General features: G+C 39.1%; 1 protein-coding gene across 1 annotated transcript in view; it reads right to left on the bottom strand.

Moving 5' to 3' along the window:
* The window catches only part of PLCB1 (phospholipase C beta 1), a gene marked incomplete at its 5' end in the record, with an annotated part of 178892 nt that overhangs the window by 41275 nt on the left and 116528 nt on the right, over positions 1-21089 (bottom strand). Inside the window, 2 exons of the mRNA XM_082480225.1 lie at positions 19372-19458; positions 20582-20639. Of these exons, the coding sequence (XP_082336351.1) occupies positions 19372-19458; positions 20582-20639 (145 nt within the window). The remainder of the gene's footprint in view (positions 1-19371; positions 19459-20581; positions 20640-21089) is intronic.

Here is a 21089-nt window from a genome sequence, read left to right as displayed (position 1 = left end):
TAATGCCTGTCTCCTTAATTAGAGAGGTTCGAGCTGGTTCTGCTGACACCATTTAAAACCTACACACACGATGTAATTTTTAATCAAAACACATGTCATAGGTCCTATTGGAATCTCTGCCAGTTCTATGTTAATCTTCTCGTAGAGCAGGCATATAAAATGGGTTATGTGAATTGCTTCCTAGCACAACTTGGTTCTCTCAAAGGACTTGAGGACTTGCACAGGTACACAGGTTTCTTGTAGCTATCAGATGAGTTGAGTTTTACCTCCAGTTTTGCACCTATTGCCATTGAAGTACTCTTCAGTTATATTACAACATGGCTTCTTTAGTTAATACTGTTTTTTAGAACTTTAAGGCTCATAATTTAATTTAACTTAATTAAAACAGCACAGGAATGTGGAAAGATAAGAGTCTTGAAAACTGAGGAAATGCAAATAGAGCATCACACTTGGTCAGTTCTATAATTGTTATTCATCTCATTTGCACAAATCCACACAAAACCAGGAAAAAGTGAAAGGGATGAAATATTCCCAGGGTAACAGTACTAGTTTTGCTAGTTTGAAGCAGCATTAAACTTTTACAAATAATCTGCAGAACAAACTACACTTCCATGTATGTGTAGCGACGGAGACCCAAAAAACCCACAACAAAGTGAAATATTACCTTTATGCTGAAACTTAATCTGTCTCTAATGATATAATGGTAATTATTTTCAAGAAAGGATGCTGAAGGAATCACTGGTACAGAAAAACAGCTAAGTAACAATAATTTTCTTCAAAGATAATGATGATGGCTATCATTGCCCCAGTAAAGAAGAAAGCCAAAAAAAAAAAAAAAGGCATGATTTCAGCCACTAAATAAAATTCTATAAATCCTTTTAGAAATGCAGAATGGAATGATTACAGCCCACAGTTGTCTGCTGTTTATGGTACCAGATAAATTTCAAACAATAAAAAGGGTGAATATTCAACATCCGGCAAGTTATATGGAATAACACTCCATGTAGACATCTGGATGTTATTATAGGTAACATTTTCAAAAGGGCATAACTCACTAATGTACTTCAAAGATGGCATTTGTATTTATAATTTTACCTTTATCTATTTAGCAACTCTAAAGGTCTGTATGCTATGATCAATTAATTAGGAAAATAAAGTGCTATATGTAATTGTCTGACCACGTAATGATCTACGTGGTAAGCTATACACCATACTCTTAAGCGTGTGTGTTAAGAAATCAAATTGGCAGTCTAATTAAGCCCAACTGTCCGACTACTTTAAAAAGAACCAAACCCTTGATTTAATGTGTTAGATATTTTTAAAGTATAGTAGCCTAAACCAATAAATATGAAAGTTCAATAATATCTCATATATTCAAAAGACAGGATAGCAGCTTGAAAGTTATTGCTCTTAACCAGTGATTTATAGTAAAATAACTAAAGCTTCCACCTCCAAAGAAATAAAAAAAGCACCGTTCTATGTAAAAATAGAAAAAATGGGAGAAAATGTTATCATTTAAGAGCCGTTTATCGAAGTCATCTCATTCTAGCAGCTTTTCATTATTCACATTACTTGTCCCATGGGCACCCCATGTGTATCTGAAGTCTTTATTACTGTTATTTGAGAAACCAGTATCGCCTGTACAGATGTCCCCTGGACAGCAAGAAGTACCATCTGTGATAGTCAAGAACACCCTGAAAATGATTTAAATTTTTCTGCTGCTAAGTTGTGACAGAGGCGAAAGCAAACCACTTCATAGGGCCTGTCTTTTGCAACAACAGAGGAAGACTATTCAACCGCACGGTATTTTGAGTTGCCAAGAGAGTTTGGCAATGAAAAAGTACAAATTGGGGAAGAACAAGGAAAAAGTGGAAACTGGGAAAGCCTGACTTCTGGCAGCCGAGAAGAGAAACTGCTTCATCTGATGGGATAAGATCCAGGGAAAGCTCAGGCTGATTCGAGCCCTGTGAAAGAGAGGGAGGTGCAATGCACCGTGACTGTCCAATGCCTCTAACTGAATGTCCTGAGAAAGTGCAAGCCAGGGACAGAAAATTCTTGAAGAAAATGCATTGGAAAAGAAAAGTCTACGGAGCAGGTGAAACAAGGACAAAGGGAACCCACCACATTCTGCTCAGTTTGTTCACTCAGTAGCCCTCAGAAAGGGTTACTTTCTATTCAGGCCACAAACTGATCCCAAATATTAACATGCAACACTTCTATGGATTAGTGCCATAACTGAACATAGCTCTACAGAAATAATCCCCAAATGTCACCCAGAAGGAATTAAACCCTAGTTTTTTTACTGGTGGATAATGGTAACAAAAAAAAAAAAAAAAAAAAAAAAAGAGAAAGAAAAAAGCAAGCAATTTCAGTGGAATTAAGGATTCATAGGGAGGTCAAGGACAACATTTTGGTGTGTCTTCAAATATAGTATTCTGCACCAAACAGAGGGAAGTGCAACACGCATGCAGAGAAAGCAAGAGGGGGATGTGATTAAATGGTGGGTTAAAAGTTCGTTAAGACACAGTTAAAAGATGGGTTGGAATTTTTGTTTCTTTACGTGTTTGCATGTTTACATGTTAGAAATTTCATTTCTTAGCATGTTCATGAGACAAAGGATGCCTCAAAAGTCTGTATCTAACTGCACATTAAAAACACATATAGCTAAAATGTTAGCTGCTAAGCCTTTAAGTGTCTTTAAAAGCTATTATGTGAAATGAGCATGAAATATATACTACGTAACTCCTTCCGGATATTGCTTTCTTTCCTCCTGAGCTGTGACGGGAAGCCTGACAAGAGCAATACAGTCCATGCTGTGGGAAGGCTCCCCTGATAGCTGGTGTCTCAAGAGCCACACTTGTAGTAACTAACGATCCGGTACTGCAGCCTGTACATGCACTCTTAAGAAAATTATGTTAAGTTTTATATATGAAGGACTCAAGTGTGAATGACAGGCTAAAACAGGAAGAGCATTAATAGCTGCAAATAGGATTGAGAGGGCCAGCTGAGGAATATCGAGGACTCCTGTGTCTACTGATAGGAAACTTGTAAGAGAGGAAACTGGAGTATTAAATAAGGGTAATTTGCGATTCATATGTCATAATAATAGTATATTGCACAGAATATAGGATAGTACAGATGATCCTAACCAAGATACTTCCTTGGGGAAATGTAAATCTAATAAGGCAATAGATGAAGTGGGATTAATTTAATGCTCCAAAGGCAGCTTTTCGTGTAAAACTGAAGGCCAAGTTGTTCCTATTCATATAACATGAATGATACACTTATAATTTTACACGCTATATTATTAATATTGCATGTTGTCATGGGCTTATGCATCAGACAATAACTTAGCACAGATGTTTGAAGGAGAAAAGGAAGCCTTGACCTGAAAAGTCATCATAAAAGTTATTGGAGAACATTGCTTTTAGTGGAAGCTGTGCAAAGCCATTTACCGTCAGGAAAACAATCAGTAGGTCAGCACAGAAAGGACGTTCATAAGTGCCTTCTGCATAGCAAGTAACTCTGCAAGCGAGGCAGACAATAAACTCAACAAACCAACATGAGATGTTGGAGAATTTTTTCACAGTATGTGATCAACTCTAAATGCAACAATTTTCTGTATTTTTGTGAGCTAGAAAATAACATGATTTTTTAATGATACAACAATCTACGCATGGACCTGTCTGAAACGGGCTTGGAAAGGGGCTAAATAGACGAGCACTGACGACAGCAGCATTAGCAGACAAGTGATCGTTATGAAGCTTTTGTACTTTGTGTGTAAAGAAGATTAAAAATGTTAGGACACAGCCCTTCACCAAAAGATAAAAACCAAAGAAAAATGCAGGAGTTAAAATCGCTAAAGGATCTCGATTAGCCCGTTAATGTTAATTCCACAACTATATGACCAAGCAAGTTATGGTGGATATACAGTAATTACATAATTAGGGCAGTAAAAAGTCTAGTACATCTCGTCTGCATTAACAAAAATTGACTCTCAGAACATAGCAGAAAAACTCAATGTAGAATCAGAAAATGTGTTTCATTAAGTATCAACATAATAAAGAATATCAAACTATGAAACTATCTCTATTCACCCAAACTTTGTTACAAGAAGTTGTCAATGAAAGAGCTTTTCCTATCTCCCACACCAGATGCAGCAGGCAGGGAGGTCACGTCATCTGGATAATCCCAGGAAGCAGGAATGCCAGATTAATAAACATGAAAGCAAATGAAAAGTACCATTTCCAATTAGAAAAATGGCAAAGGAGAGTCACTGGAAGTAAGAGAACATTTGTTTTCAAGCTATCAAACTAGGCATTCACAGAAAACAGGAGTGAAAAAATAAAACACATGAGAAGGTAGTGTTAGGCAGTATGGTTTATGTAGCTCTAGCGGTACAGATTTATTCCATTAAGAGGAGAGAGTCTGCACATTAATTGGGAAGTCATGCACATAATGAACGCATGATGACATTTTGATGCTTCACTTGTCTTCTCCCCTGCCAATCCATCTCTCTGGTTTGCAATCTGCCATTATTCACATTGCGTTAATCTTTGGGGTGAGGATATAAATATATTTCAGCTCTTTCTGTATGAGAGCATTCGGAAACAGGTACTCGCTTAGGCACTGCAGACACTCTCCTTGGAGTGAACAGACACTGCAGTTTACATAGAGATTGCTGAAAAGAGAATTCATCTAGCAGCTAATTCTCAATGAAACCCTCTTTTAATGACTTTCTCCTATATTTACTATCTAATTTGCATTCATATACCCCTCATTATCTAAACACCTCATAATCTCAAATGTGCTTAACCTAACAAATTCCTAACATAATTCAGGAGCGTTAGGGAAGTTTTTAGATAAGCAGGGATGATGGTAATTTATGCTGTCTAACTTAGGCACTGGAGCTAGAAGGTTACTTTTCTGTTTTCTACAGAGTGAAAGGAAGGAGATGGGTCCTCTGAATCGCTAATCAGCTGCTACCCTGAACATGTTCAAGCACAGGCTCCTTCCTAAACTGTGAAAAGCATGCACTGATGTTCAGTGCTGTGTGTTGCCTTCTCTTGAGTTGATCAAACCAGATCAATGTGGCATTACACTTTTAACTCCCATAAACTCACTCCCCGAGGTCCCTTTCCTCATGCCATTTTGCTGCTTTTGCCAAGGAAGGCTCACACAGGGTGGAGAAAATTCTTTGCCCGTTTATTTTCTTTCCAGAAGGGAAACAGGATATTAAGCAGGCAATTTTACAGGACAGGAAAAAAAAAAAAAAAAAAGGGTTGAATCAAACTGTAATTAACAGAAAGGTGATCATGCCCATTTTAAAATCACTAATATAATTTTATAATAATGCATTTTAATTTTACAGCCTGCATGGCTGTGAATAACTGCAATTTAACAGATGCATCCAAATGTATACATCAAACATCTTACAAACATAGCATATGCATGTTCTTAATATATTATCTAGTAAGCATGCATGCATATGCATACACAATCACATGTTTACTATTAGATATACACAAACACATACATTCATCAATAGAAACAAATGGACTATATCTACTTCATGTAAAAGTTCCTTATAATTTCCTGTTGACTAAAATTCGTATCGGCTGGGAAGGGGTTAGCGAGGTTACAGGTAACAGCCTGGCTCATAAGCAATGCTTCATTTATCAATCTCCACAAGATGTAGAATGCAGACAATCTGATCTGCCCTGTAGCCGACCAGGGACGGCACTCTCAGATCACAAACCCATGGGCCCATTCGGTACCTCAGAACAGTGGGGTCGGGACACAGTCTGCTCCAACCAGAGCATCGCTTGGGGAGAATTTACACAGATTTAAATTATGTGTAGGCTACCTACAGTTACAGTAATGCCTCCTTGTTCCCAGGGCTTTGAAGATGTGAATCTCAGTGCAACTGGCTATCAGATGCACTGTAAAAGATTACTGTATTATGCTATAGGATATCTGTACATTACTATAAGCATTTTGTTTGTTCTATGATATGTATTTGCAGAGCGTATTTTGCAAAAGCAGCAAGCAAGTAATATTACCCCATCACAGAGATTAGCTTTCCTGTTTTTTATCTCATCTTAATTGGGGTCTGTGTCTGTTGTCAAGCAAGGTTTAGTAGGCTTCCTTGATTTATATATCAAGGGTGTTTGTTTCACCTAAACTAGTGTATAATTGGTTGTCAGCAGTCACCTTCGCTTTAAGAAAAGAGTGAAAGAAATCAAAGGAAATGTAGAACATTACTGGAAACTGTCTTTGAGCAATGAATAGGACCGAGTAAATAACTGATCGGGTCCCAGAGGTGAAAAAAATCCCATATAGGGAAGGATTTTGATATAAAAATGTTTAGATTTATTCATGCTGAAAATATAAGCTAAAAGGTTTTAATTTTGTATTCAATGAAATTCAATCTTGAACCTCAAAACTTTGTGCCTGTTTGGCCCTTTCAAGCAAGAGCACAGCAATGGGGACGGTATGCGGGCTCTTCACGAGGAACGGAGGGCAGTCCATGCTATGAGCCTTTTACCAATACTTCTGTGTTCAGAACATTCAGTTTGTGCTCTGCCTAACAAGACACAATCACCTTCTGTGCACTGCCAAAAAGGCCCGACCACTCTGACATGGATTAAGTAGCTCAGTGTCTCTGGGGCTAGTACTGTTCCTCTACAACTGGAATACTTAAGAGGCCAAAGGAGGAGAGTGAGGGAAATGATACGGGCAGGGATGTAAGCAGATCACTTCCCTCTGCACCGTATGATGCTATTTTGCAAAACTCAACTTCTGGATGTATTGGGACCCACATTCTGAAGCGGGGTATACATTATTTACCAAAAAATCTATTTCCACACTGCTGGCTTGCACAGCTGAACAGAATGTACCTGTCCTTTAGACTCTTGTTCTGGAAACACGTTTGTTGTTACCTAATAGTTTCCTTTGCATTTGCTCCAGCGTGGGAAATGTCCAACAATGCATGCAAAACTTGACAAAGTGGGCTGAACACAACAGGGAATCCAGAACAACTGACAAATTATTGGTAATTTCTCTTACGAGTCTGACATGCATAACACTGAGAGCAGCGCTGCCCAGCCCCCCGTTGTCATCAATCCTGTGCTGCTCAAGCCCACCTACACACTGCACGCTCCAGCAGCCCCTCTCTTCATACAATACCTGCCACTAATCTCCAAGTCAGGGACAGCAATTATCACAAGTGCTAAGCAATCCACATCTAATCCTTGGCCTTGATCTCCAAAGCAAGACTATAATTGCCCATTTCCTCATCATGCAACTGTAACTATACCAGCGGAACATCATCAGTCAGAACTCAAGCGGTAGCCATAAGGTGCAGCAACATATGGGTTGCACGCTGCATAAACTTGGAATCATTAAACTGCTTGTCAGGATAAAGCCCGCTGGCCTTACAGCTCACAGACTTCTAAGCAGAGAGGTCAACGTCGATGTTGCATTTTTTACTGTGTTGAACTGGATATAAAATGAAATTTGAAATAATTAAGAATGAGCCAAGAATCTATACTTCATTTGCCAGTAAAGATCCTTCCATCTATATTTCTTATTTTCTCCCTGAAGTTTTTGCTAGTTCTCAATCTTGAATCTAAATTCTTTAGGCTCACTATCACATTTTTTTCTGTTTTCTTCTTGTAGTTTTGGTTGAGTTTTTTTTTCATTGCTTTCACTTTAAATATTATTCTTCCTATTACAGCAGTTTTGGGGTGCTTATAAATGATTTTTCATACATCTTTGGAACTTGTGTATCATATCTTTCATCTGATGGAAGACTTTGGAACATGTTCCACATACACAGTCAAGCTCACAGACATGCAGACCACATCACGGCAGCTCTTTAACATCTCTTCCCTTCAGGCTTCTTCTTCAAATATGTCTTTTAATCTGAAAGAAACACTCTTCCTACAAGTACTTGTAGATACTCCTTGCAATGTAATAGCAGCAAGTGATGGCAAAGAGGAAGAGGGAGTATAAGGGAGTATAAGAAATGTAAGTAAAGAAAGTCTATGTAAAGAGTATTAGAAAGAAATGACATACTGTGAAAAAAATCTCAGTGCGAGACAGAGAAGGACAAGTAGAAGAGTGGGTAAAACTGAGGAAGTGGGAAGGTGGAGAAACAGACAAAAGGAAAAATAAAACTGACTGAGAGAACCCCTCCTACCATTATCAGGGTATGGTATGCCTGATAACCCTTTTCTCTTTAGTGAATGTCTTCATTCATTTCTATAAACCAGAGGCCAACCTGGAGAGCTGCAAAGTGAATAGAATGAACCAAGACTGAGATTTCCTGTCCCACATTCAGTAGGTTTGAAAAGGAAATTTTTCTCAGATGAACATCAAAACTCTAATTTTTCTTTCTTTTTTTTTTTTTTGTTTAGAGGGGAGGAAAAAAAAAAAAACTAAAAATTGTGAACTTTCACCATCCTCATGACATTTTCCTACAAATGATCTCTGGATGCACCATTCTAAAAAGGTAATGTTACAAGAGTTGAAAACTTCACCTTGACCATCTTTGAGCCAGGGTCCGTATCTAACCATGTCTGGATTAGGCTTCCCTTTCCCAGACACATCCACTTATTCCACAAAAAGCTTATAGATCTCTAGGACTCCATAAAAGAGATCATTTACAGGTACATAGCTATAGTTTATGTGCTTAGTCACACTCCACAATTTCTTGGCAAGAACTTCCTTCCAAACAACGGCTGAGTAATAGGAAACTTACTGAATCACCATCGTGAAAGCTTTATACTATCATCACCCACAACTACTATATTATGCAACTACTGCAATTATATGCAACTGCTGTCAGAAAATGCTGATTTGTTGGAAATTAGTCACAGGAGAAATTTAATGAAAAGTAATCTTTCCAGGGAACATCTTTCCCAGCGACTCTACTACTAAGGAGGGCTGCCAGACCCTTGAAAGCTGCACCCACGTAGCACAGGAAGTACATGCTAAAACGTGGTTGAGATGCTGGTTTCCCTATCGCCACGGATGTGAGTGCGCTTTCTCTCCCTTTTGGATGTACAGGATTTTCTTGCCCGACCAAGCTCAGTACTCTTAAACTGCTGGGAAAGATGCCTCAACACAACAACATTTTCTTTTTGCAGAATTTTTTTTTTCTTTCTAAAAACAAACACACAGACCACATCCCCACCCCCCGCAAATTAGGATTTTCTTCATGATTCTAAATCTACTTTTTAATCCATGTATACTTTTGAAACTCTCGCACTACTTTTGTTATTTCCGTTAGCCTTTCTACTACTATATCATCCAGAAGTGTCTCACTGTAAATAAGATAAACTCAGCACCGTCTTGTCATGAGTGTACTAATAAAAGCAACCTACATCCTTACCATGTACTGCAATGTGCACTAGTACCTCATTTACAGAAATGCAGTATTATTTTAATGAGCAGCTCTGCTTTGCAGACTGATTCTGCACAAAGACATAAGCACCGTCTTAACAAATGACTTGCGCATGCAAAGCTGTGCATATACTACAATCTTTGCCGTGACTTTATTTCTCTGTTCATTAAGGAACATATTTTTTCCCCATTTCATGCATTTTAAAACATCTCTCTAATGAGTTTACATACTAAGCATTGATATTTTTTTTTAACGTTTTTCCATTAGCGGTGTCAAACTGAATCTCTTGTAATTTGTCATGTTGCACTAAAAGTCTGATAATTAACAAATATGTTGCTGCTGTTGCTTAATGATGAATGCAGTTGTGTAAGAGCACGTGACTCTGCCTTTGTGGTAGTTCTTGTTCAATCTGACTCAGAGTGATGAACATGTGTATAAGATAAAGATAATATAAAGCACTATATTTGAAGCGTGTGCATGCACGCTACCATTCTTTTCATATATACTATATATACAAACACAGGCTATGCATAATTTAGCTTATGTTTTCCAATGTATTTTCATAGAGTACTATACTAGCTCATGAAAAGGTGAAGGAGAGTCAAGAGCTTGCTGGTGCCCTGCTGCTCACTTAGATTTAGCATGCAAGGCACTTGCCTTTGCAAAATCACAATTAGCAGGGACTTCTCTCTTTAGGTTTAAATATTGCATAGTCCAAGCTAAACATCCTGACAAAAAACATTTGCAGTCCCTGGCCTCTTAAACATTTTTGTGTTATTTTCAGTTGTTTTTTCTTCAGAGATAATAACGTTAACACACCAGTTAGTTTTGTGCTCTTTTTGCTCACGGATGCTTGCTACCTCGCGGCTTGCTGGCCACCTGTGCACGCTTCGGGAAAATTTTTCTGCGGAAAGCAATAAATGCGGAACCAAAGTGAGCGCAGGAGTGGGTCACAGGGGCGCAGGTTATTGAGTGACACCTGGCACTTTGCTTTAACCCTCACAGATGTGCCCTACAGCTGAGCAAAGAATAGGATAGTGCAGACGGAACTGCTTTAAGAGGTTACAGAGAACAGATAAGGGACCTTTTAATGTTACGCTATTCACTCCCCATTGATATTTTCTTGTCATCCTCATCCACCTGCAGTACACAGAGAAGCATCTTCTGCAGAAACAACGTGCTCTCTCTAGGATGTTGTCATGCTGAACTTGACTTTGCAGAAAGAAGCTATATATCAGTTTTTCACATCCTTTTCCCAGTTTTCAATCTACGGTAAAACACACCATGCTCTTCTCTGCATAGGAAGTTCACACATTTTGAGAAGGATTAACTATTCAAAAATGTTAAAATCAGAAGTTAGGTCTGCTTTAGTAATTTATATTGCAGAGGGAGAAAAAGAGATTTTTGCTTTTTGATGTTGATTACACGGCTGATCATTTTAATGGCAATGTATTACTTCATTTTTCTCCCTTTAATTGAAATGGTCTCTTAAATCAAACTAAGCATCTAAGAGAATTCCAGTAACAGGGCACTATAGTAAAATCGGTTACTGTATAAATGCTTTTAACAAGTGGGCTTGTTTGCACATGGTGATGGTGTTCTGAAACAACAGATCCAACTGCAAGAAAATACAGTCTGGTCTGTCATTTTGATAGATCATCATTGCAGCAGTCAGTTATGAATTAGAGACGCATATTTTTATCTGCATAAGGGTAAATAACAACACAGTTATTGCTTATTATTCATACCCAGGTGGGCTAATCTGTCCTCCCATCCAACACCTCCATGATATTACAGAAGTCAACAAGGGTGTTAAAGGCATGTGGCTTGCCCTGGAGGAGCACTATGGATGCCATATGCTGCCCTGTGCTGCTGTGGCCATTAGTGGATGCAAAGCTGGATGCCTCTCCGAAAGCGGTCTCTTGAACAGGCACCTCTGCATTGTCCCAAGACTGGACTGTTTTGGGTGCAGCTGTACTTTCCACCGAGGAAAAGAGAGAATCTGGGGGACACTGCCTCTGAATTTGGGTATACAGAGTTACCTTTGCTGTTCTCCAGCCAAGTGACAGTTTCTGAGTGGTGAGGACCTCTCTTAGTATTGGGCTGTACCATGCAAAGTCGGACAACAATGGGGAACAGCTGGGAACAAAGGACAGTCTGAGCTCCGCTTTAGGTTTTGTCTTTCCTACGCATATCAGGATGGCTAAGTAAATAATTAACCACAGTGGGATGAGACATGAGCCATGTGATTATCTGAGATTCCTTTGTGCAAATTAGAAAAAAAAAGTGAGTGAGGTTTTTTTTTTTTCAGAAGGAACTCTCAAGTTTGTGCCTTTTTTTTCCCCCCACAGATGGTAGCTGGATTCTGAAATTACGCTACCCAGGAAAATCTCACTAACCTTCACAAATCAAATCTGTCTGCCACATGATCTCCATTATGGACCATACTCTTTCCTTCACTCATATCAGTTTAAATCACCAGCAACTCTGCTACCTTCATAATGTTCATTTTGATTTACGCTAGTGCAAACTGAAAGAAAGTCTGCCCTTTCAGATAATTTCTTTTCCCTTTAGTTTTTTTTTTTGCAGCTCCAGATCAAAACCAGGATTTTTTCTGATTTCCAGTAGATTTCCAGTACTGATTTTCCAGTATCCATGTGAGAAAAATATCACCCTCTATCAATAAACTCCAACCTAAATTTCTCATATTTTCCTTCATGTCCTGTTCATTAAAATATTTATTTATGTTTACATTCTTCCTACAAAGGGTTTGTGACATTTTTATTTAAAGGAAGTGACATTTGAATTCATTAAAATAGATTTTAAGAGCATTTTGCATGTTCACACTGGAAACGTGATGCTGTTGATTTGTAAGTTAGTGTTCCCAAGATATACGTATATGTGCAAGATCAACACCGGAAGATATTTAATTAACACAATAAATATCACCTCAAATTGTTAGCTGTATCTTTTGTGACCTGATAGCCCTTTCTCAAACTGTGATATTTATTCTGCTGGAAAAATAAACCATCATTAAAAATGTGTATTTGTGAACAAAAAATGTAAACAAGCAAGGAAGCAAGTTCTTAATTGAAAAGAATCCTTTGAGCATTCTGTTGTTTGGACTGAAGTCTTTCAATCTCAGGCCTAGTGATGAGCCAGTCACTTCACAGAACTTAAGGGAGTTTTACTGGTATGAAATTGGCATATAATAAAGGTCATATAATGGCATAGGATAAAGTTCATATTTCATTTTAACAAGTGAAATGAGATTATTTACTACTCAATTTACAGGCTGAAAGTGCATTCTGCAGTGTTAAGAGACAACCCCCTAGCTTCCCCCAAATACTTTGCAACTGGGGACTGCTTAGCAATTGCACTAATAAAACATTTAAAGAAACATCAGGGCTTAAGCTACTCAAAGCTTATTAGATAATTAGGCTGATTGTCACTTAGGACTTGATGCTGAGAGGTGCTGAGCAAAGTGCCAAGATCCTCAAGTAAATAGTCCATGAAAACCGCATCCTTCAATTTAAACGCAAGCTCTGGTCCAGAAGTGGGAAAATGCCAGATCAAGTCACAGCAAGATCTGGAAATATCAGTCTAGATTTTTTCTTTAAAATGTTCCTTTTAAATATTCGTTGTTCACTGAGGCTAAGAAAATTCCATTCATTTCTCCATGCTGTTGTCCATTTAATGAGGCAGAGAAGCATTTTATTATTCCCTCTGATGAATATACAAGCACCAAAACGCAAAGCTGAACAGTGAAGCAAACAGAAAATTATTTCAATCTTCTTAATTCTCTGCTTTTTTGGCAGAGAATGCCATAAGTCATTTTAGCTTAGCCGCCACAAATTCAAGACAGATTTCTTCTTAAACTTTGGAAATGTTTAAATTAAATGAACTAACAGGAGAAATAATTTTTACCTAAACAGGGAGAAAATAAAAGGAGAACTTTTCAAATACTACAGCGGCTATCAACTCATTTTTTTCATGTGTTTTGCAATGAGTCTGAATACTACTTTAGGAGGGCAAGCTTTCCCCCATTCAATCCAAATCCATGCAATGCAAAGTCCCATGAAACTCAGTAAACTAAAATAACCTTTCCCTCCAAACTCCTTCCCTGAAATTCTTGAACAGTTGCCGGTGGTTGAACTGGAATGGATTTGGAAGGGTTTGAATTAAGTGCAGCTAGCCCAAAAGACAGTTTGGCTTCCTACCGAGGTGTACAGGACAAAAAAGGGATTGTGGTGGACAGTGCATTGTTATTGTGAATTATGCAGTGAGCTGAAAGAACACTGGAATAGTCATCAAAGTTCCTAGGAGCTGCTCTCTTCCAGATGAGCTAATAGAGTGGCTCTGAGCTCTGAAGTTAACTGAAATCAAATTTAACAGTGCTGTAAAATACATTTACTGTATTTGACTTCTTTCTAAAGTTACAGCAGTGATTCTGCTGACCCTATTGTCAGTAACAGCTCCATTTAACTCAACATTATCTGCATGAAGATGACCACAAATTTTACCTAAAGCACACAGGACAAGCTGTAACCTTCACAAAGGTTCATGTATTTTGGGATATTCTAAGAAATCAGAAAGCATCGATCAGAAATCTATGAAACCATTCATTGGGTTTTCAAATATCTTCATTTAAATAACACTCAGAAGGAAGGAGTCATTGTCCAGCACTGTTTCATTAATAAGCTTACATGGTAAGTGATTACTTGTAAAAACAGCTGTCCCTGAGAAGACAGACCTTGGAGGTCCTTTCCAGCCCTATGGAATGGAAAGATGACTCTGGAGTTATGAGAGGCTTACTGCTGTAAGATCAGCATCTCATTAATTTGTTCTATAACTTGAATATGCATCATTTTATGTCCCTATAAATTTTTCAGGTACAGTGCTAATACTAATTATTGATTGGATGTAGAAGTGTCAACTTCTATTGGGTACAAGTAATAATGCATGTCAAACTGCAAGATAATAAACGTGTGTTCTTTGAAAGTGAGTTAGAATGCATCAGATGCTTTTATTTTCCATTATCAAGAACTGATTTATAACCTTAAAAAATTGTTTTCATTATACTTTTCAAGGGGAAAAAGGAATTTTATACCTTAAGGCTGTATACTCTCCATTCATTTGAAAGACCACAGAGATGCAACGCTTAGAGGAATGTTTGCACATCTTACAGTGCCACTGTAGATCTGTTGTACCTCTTCCCACAGATAAAGCCTCACCCTGAATAGGGCCATTTTCCACATCTCTACAGGAGCCCATACCATCTGGCAGGCCTTGGCTAAGCCGGGGTTGTGAACAGTAGAGCAGGTGCGAGCAGAAACATGAACACGGGCTACAAAATTAGGAACCACATGAGTTACATCTTCCTTGACAGCTGGGGCTGTAAGAATATGGTCCAGTAAAGCCAAAGGAGTCCAGTTAACTTGGCTGGGAGCAGCAGCTGACCGCCAGAGCACAGGAGTCTCCGCTATTATACTGAGATTTAAGTGTAACTCTGACCCATGAGCATGAATAACAAAAACCTCATTGATTTCAACTAGAGGAGGCTTGGGTCTATTTACCGAAACTGAGTCGATTCTCAGAAAAATAATTAATTCCTTGTCATGTCTCACGTGTATTGATTTTTGTAATTACAATGAAATTGGAAGCAAGGGTGGGGGGGAGGAAATGCACTTAATTTATGTTTAATTTGATGCACAAGCTGTCAAGGACAAAGAAATTGAGACACAATGACCATGCCCATCCTTGATGCACACCTCTGTGCTTCGGTAACGATGGCCAGACACACTCTGTAGTGGCGAATCTAAAAATCACACACTGCTCTAATGTACAGAATTCAGTACCGCGGTATAAGGAGCTGTGTTTCTACAGCAGCCTCCACAGCACGCAGAAGAGATGCCCAAGGGGAAGAAGATAAGGACAGGACAAGCTTAATGTGTATCAATGACTAAGAGAAGGAGACAAAGAATTAGAACAGGGGAGAAAAGAATACAAGCTGCTGCTGATAATAAAGCTGCCAGTAGATAATGTAAGTAAAAAACCAGGAGTAAGAGGAAAAAAAAAGATGTATGGCCTTGCAAGGTAATGATGCTGTTAGGAAAAAGCGTCGGGAGAGCATTTGAACTTTGTTTCCACTGTGCTTTCATTAAAATGGCAAGTTAGACATTTTTTGACCTAGAGTCAGTCAGTATTTGACTTCTTAATTAGGTGACAGTCTCCTTTTCCAAACATGCTTGTGGGAGTGGCTGGCCTGTTTCCATACACACACACAGACTTGATGATAATACTCAATTTCCAGTTTCTACAGCATCAGAGATTAGTTTGTCATGGAGACATCCTCATTACTTACACAGATACAGCATGACATTTTGGGCCCCATTAAAGCCAATGCCTACCCTGATTTCAGCAGGACCACAGGATGCTGAAGAACTGTTTGCAGTCTTTTGCCTAACAGTATCAGTTCACGAAGTAAAGTCTCCAGCTCTTATATGAGGAAAAAAGCTTTTTGTTACACAACAACCCTCAAATGAAAGCTACAAAACAGTCTCTCATCCAAACATTAAAAAGAAATGATATATATGAGGGAGAGGCAGATTTTAATGGTGTAAATCAGTTCTGAGTTAAGTACTTTCATCTAAACACATGATATTTTAAACAATATCCAAGCACTCTGCCTCCAATACAGGGAACTAATTTGCATCCAGTTTGTGCAGTTTCTAAAAGCTGTTGTTTAAAATGTCAGCACTCTAAGGGAAATTTTCCTCTGGTGACCGACACACACCACAACAAAGGAACCTGCAAACTCTTACTTAAAAAAACAAAACAAAACCAAACCATCTCACTGGTGTGGCATTCTGTCAGCAACACTTTGGGAAAAGACATTCTTCCTGGCTATGACAGAGCTCTGTGCACAAAGTCATAAGACAACGAACTGTGAGTCAGTAATAAATAACCAAATGACAGTGATTGATGATGGCAAATCTGTCTCTAAAGGAATTGCTGGTAAAAATACTAAAAATTCTTTCCCTCTTAATATATTAAACTCTTTGTTTAGTGGTTGAGTTGATACTGCCAGAAAACTGCTTTAACACAGCTAACATAAATTTTAGTGGACGTTTGAATACTGAAGCACGAGAGACTAGACTACTAAAAAAGCTGCCCCTAGAATAGCTGCTGTTTGCACAAAATACATTGGTTCTTCTCAGCTGGGAAATCATTTGATCTGTTTTATATCATATGTCCTGTCTGTTGCTAAGGAAGCAAATATGGATATGAAATATGACCATGAAGTAAAACATAGAAAGAGATTTAATAAAATCACAGAATCATAGAATGGTTTAGGTTGGAAGGGACCTTGAAGATCATTGAGTTCCAACCCCCCTGCCATAGGCAGGGACATCTCCCACTAGACCAGGTTGCCCAAGGCCATGTCCAGCCTGGCCTTGAACACCTCCACAGATGGGGCCTCAACAACCCCTCCGGGCAACCTGTTCCAGTGCCTTACCACCCTCAAAGAGAAAAACTTCTTCCTAATGTTCAATCTGAACCTGCCCTCTTCCAGTTTAAAGCCATTCCCCCTTGTCCTATCGGTACATGCCCTAGTAAAAAGTCCTTCCCCAGCTCTCCTGTAGGCCCCCTTTAGGTACTGGAAGGTCGCAATAAGATCTCCCCGGAGCCTTCTCTTCTCCAGGCTGAACAGCCCCAACTCTTTCAGCCTCTCCTCATAGGAGAGGTGCTCCAGCCCTTGGATCCTCCTTGTGGCTCTCCTCTGGACATGCTCCAGCAGGTCCATGTCCTTCTTATGTTGGGGACTCCAGAGCTGGATGCAGTACTCCAGGTGGGGTCTCACGAGAGTGGAGTAGAGGGGCAGAATCACCTCCTTTGACCTGCTGGCCACACTTCTTCTGATGCAGCCCAGGATACGGTTGGCCTTCTGGGCTGCGATCGCACACTGCTGGCTCATGTTGAGCTTCTCATCAATCAGCACCCCCAGGTCCTTCTCCTCAGGGCTGCTCTCCAGCCATTCCCCGCCAAGTCTCTATTTGTGCTCAGGATTGCCCCAACCCAGATGTAAGACCTTGCACTTGGCCTTGTTGAACTGCATGAGGTTGGCTTGGGCCCACCTCTGCAGCCTGTCCAGGTCCCTCTGGATGGCATCCCTCCCCTCCAGTGTGTCTACCTCGCCAAACAGCTTGGTATCATTGGCAAACTTCCTGAGGGTGCACTTGACTCCACTGTCCAGGTCTCCAACAAAGATGTTGAACAGTACAGGCCCCAGTACCAACCCCTGAGGAATGCTGCTCGTCACTGGTCTCCACTTGGACAACGAGTAATTATGTTTTGCCTAAATCCTCTCATGCCAGGAAGAGGCACATACCATCATAAATTCAGCAAAGTCTGCCCATTTCAGCATGTGGGAAAGGCAAAAAAATGCTGGAGCCAGGCCCTGTGAGGCACATTACTGCAGAGGGTTTCCTCAGGAGAAATTGAGAGCACTGACTGGGGAAGGCTGATTACTGCAGCGCTTTAACTGATGGCCAAATGCAGGGGGAGAGACGGGGTCTGGAGCTGCTCTGTGCCATGACCTAACGCTTGGCACGTGGACAGCTGATGGAATAGTCTAACACTACTGGTCCAGCACAATCTTTCAAAATGAAGCCCAAGTCCTTAGTGACAAATTTTCAGTGTTTTATGCTACTTCTCATTGAAAAAAAAAAAAAAAAAAAAAAGAAGAAAGGATACAGAAGTAATCAAGTGCCCAAGTATTTGTGAAAACCCAGTGTTATAAGTACTAGCTGAGTATTCTTCAAAATTTAAAATTCCAGCATTTAAATTGCAGTCTTTTTAGTTCACATGCCTGAGAAGCTCATGATTCTACAGCACCAAATATAAAACATAATATTATGTATAGTCTTTACACCCAGATGCTCAGGATATCTTAAAGTTCCAGCTAATTTATAAACATGATTTTAAACAGATGAGTAGAAAATCAGAAATGCAAACATCTTTATTTTTCCAAACTACTGTAAACTTCTAGCTATTCAGAGCTTAGCCTAATTTGTTCTCTGGATATTCACAGAAATGACATGACAACACTGATTAGCTGACACCCAATGCTAGAATTCAAGCTGCAATACAAGCACAGAAACTTTAGGGCTCTGGACACAGACATGAAATGAAAAGTGAAGCCTAGAACACACATTTGAGCAAGTGCAGAAAAAATGAAAGCAGACATGACACAATGGGCTGTGAAGAATTATACTTGGATATGAACTCTGCTGAAAACAAGTCTCCCTCTGTACAGAAGTCTGATTATATAGTTACCTAGGTCTTCCTACAGGAAAACCATGTGCAAGTGGAGGACTCTGAACCTCCTCCACTGAAGTAAATGTCAAAACTACCACCAGCTTCACTAGAAGCAAGAGTCGGCCTGCAATCTTTAGGATGAAAAACTGTATTTCAGAATATTACATGTAGATGCAGTGCACGAAATCCAGCAAGCAATGTAGAATATTAAGCAATTATATCATGAAAACACTCACTGTTTTCCACAAAAAATATATCCTCATCAATTATCACAAATATCTGCGGCAAGCATGCTAAAAAGATATCTCTTTTTCTTTTCAATGTAAACTGTGTTTTGGTTTTGTACTGCTAAAGCACAATAGAGTGGAGGGCACACTCTGCTGGTCAGAAGCACCATTTACACTGAAAGATTTTTAACAATGAGTACTAAAAAATAAACCCATTATATGACATCGGGACTTGAAGTGGGGCTCCATAGTAGGCTGCTACTTGACTTTTTTTCATCCTGAATACTAGAGACAATGGCTATGATGCTATGAATGGACTTTTTCATGTTTAAACATCAGCCTACCTGCTGTAAGAACACTTTCTTTCCTGAAGGACATGTTTTAGCAGTATAACATTGTTCAAAAACTCTTTACCTTAGGCTTTTCATCCAGTATTTGCTGACGAATCTCCTTGTGTTTTTCTACAAGTTTTTCCTGTCTTTTACTCTGAGCATCTTCTAGCTGTAAGAAAATATCAGAGAATTTTTTTTTTCAGATATTGCTCATCCTCACTTTCCCATCTCTTCCCCAATAAATATTTCATCCTTCAAAATTAAAATGTTATAATCAACACTATGAAAAATTCTAATATGAACTTACACACCATTGTCACAAGCAGCCCTGGGCACAACCACTCTAACAGTTGTACGTGGACAATATATCTCAGATTTCACATATGGGATTTAGAATCAGAAATGTCTAAAGGATTTATTGTAGACTTCTAATGCTATTAAAAGCATAATGTATTTTTAAAAATCATATTATTTTGCTTTAGCTTTTATTGTATGAGCTGTGCAAGATGGACTCTGTTCCCCGAAGAAGAGGATTTGCACCCTAGAGTCCTAGGTGAACATGTTGATAAATTTTGGGCCTCATTTAATAAAGCACCCAGACATGTGTCTGACTCCAACAGGAATTAAGCATACTTAATTTGCTAACTCTTTAGGTTGCTTCCTGAATCAAGGCCTCTGTGAGCAAAAATGGGCCAACTTTTGAACTGAACTATTTCTGCACTGAAATTAAGAGAAAATTCAAGAGAGGCGTATGTTTCATTGTGATTCCACACATCAAAACACTGTAGCGCATACTTTCAGCCCAGTGTAAACCACCTGTAGCTTCAGAAAAGCTAACACCTGTAATGAAATTCTTTGACTTCTATTTAGAGGGTTCACAGAATGTTTTTTGCATTTCAGTAACTGTACAAATGTAATTAAGGTTAAAATATACTCTGCAATTAAATGTTTATTGACTTTCAGAAGTCCTTATGCAATCTTTGCATTCCTGAGACAGCAACCCAATTAAAAAAAAAAAAGGTACACTTTCCATGAATAAACACAAGATATTCAAAGGTGAAATCATAACTGTACTAAAATCTTCTCCTCTTAGCATCCCCCAAACACTGACTAACAGCTAATCAAGATCTGTCTGAAATTCCAGTTTTCCTTTAACTAGAATGTGAAGTTAAAAATCGGCACTTGCAAAATCTTTATACCGAAGCTTACAATCTGCAGTTTAATATGACCTAAAATACGAAAGTTGACATTTTACCCCCTAAAACGAAAAATAAACATATGGTCTGACATACCCGTTTTATGTACTGCACCACCTCCTGGATATAGGATCGAATCATTTCAGTTTTCTCTCTGGGGAGAAGCAATCAACAAGTTATTGTAGTCAATAAGATCACATCAATATATTTTAATATCCCCCGACTCCTTACAAAACAAGTAAGGCCAAGTTTTGAATGTATGGATCTGCCTATTTAACTTCTATCCAGTTCCTGAATGCGCCTTTTGTAACAGGCTGCACCTGTAGTGTATGAAGGGCTCAGACTTCCCCATGACCTACGCCAACAACCCCCCCGCTCTTTCACAACAGGCTTTTCCCGTAGAGTACTGACACGTCTTCAAAGCGAGGTGGTGTTCCTTAAGGCCCAACTGTCAGTCTGGGAGAGCACACGATCATCAGTAGAGGCACACTGCCACATTGTGGCACATTATATAGTAGAGAACTAGTCTCTGTCAGCGAGCAGATAGCTCAGAGACAATGGCAAAGTTACCACAAAGAGCAGGGCAGGCTCGACTTCAGTCCCC

The sequence above is a fragment of the Vanellus vanellus genome, assembly GCF_965231255.1.
Source record: "Vanellus vanellus genome assembly, chromosome: 3".
Classification (NCBI taxonomy): domain Eukaryota; kingdom Metazoa; phylum Chordata; class Aves; order Charadriiformes; family Charadriidae; genus Vanellus; species Vanellus vanellus.
Note: the sequence above shows the minus strand (reverse complement) of the source record. Positions and strands in the feature narration are given on the sequence as shown.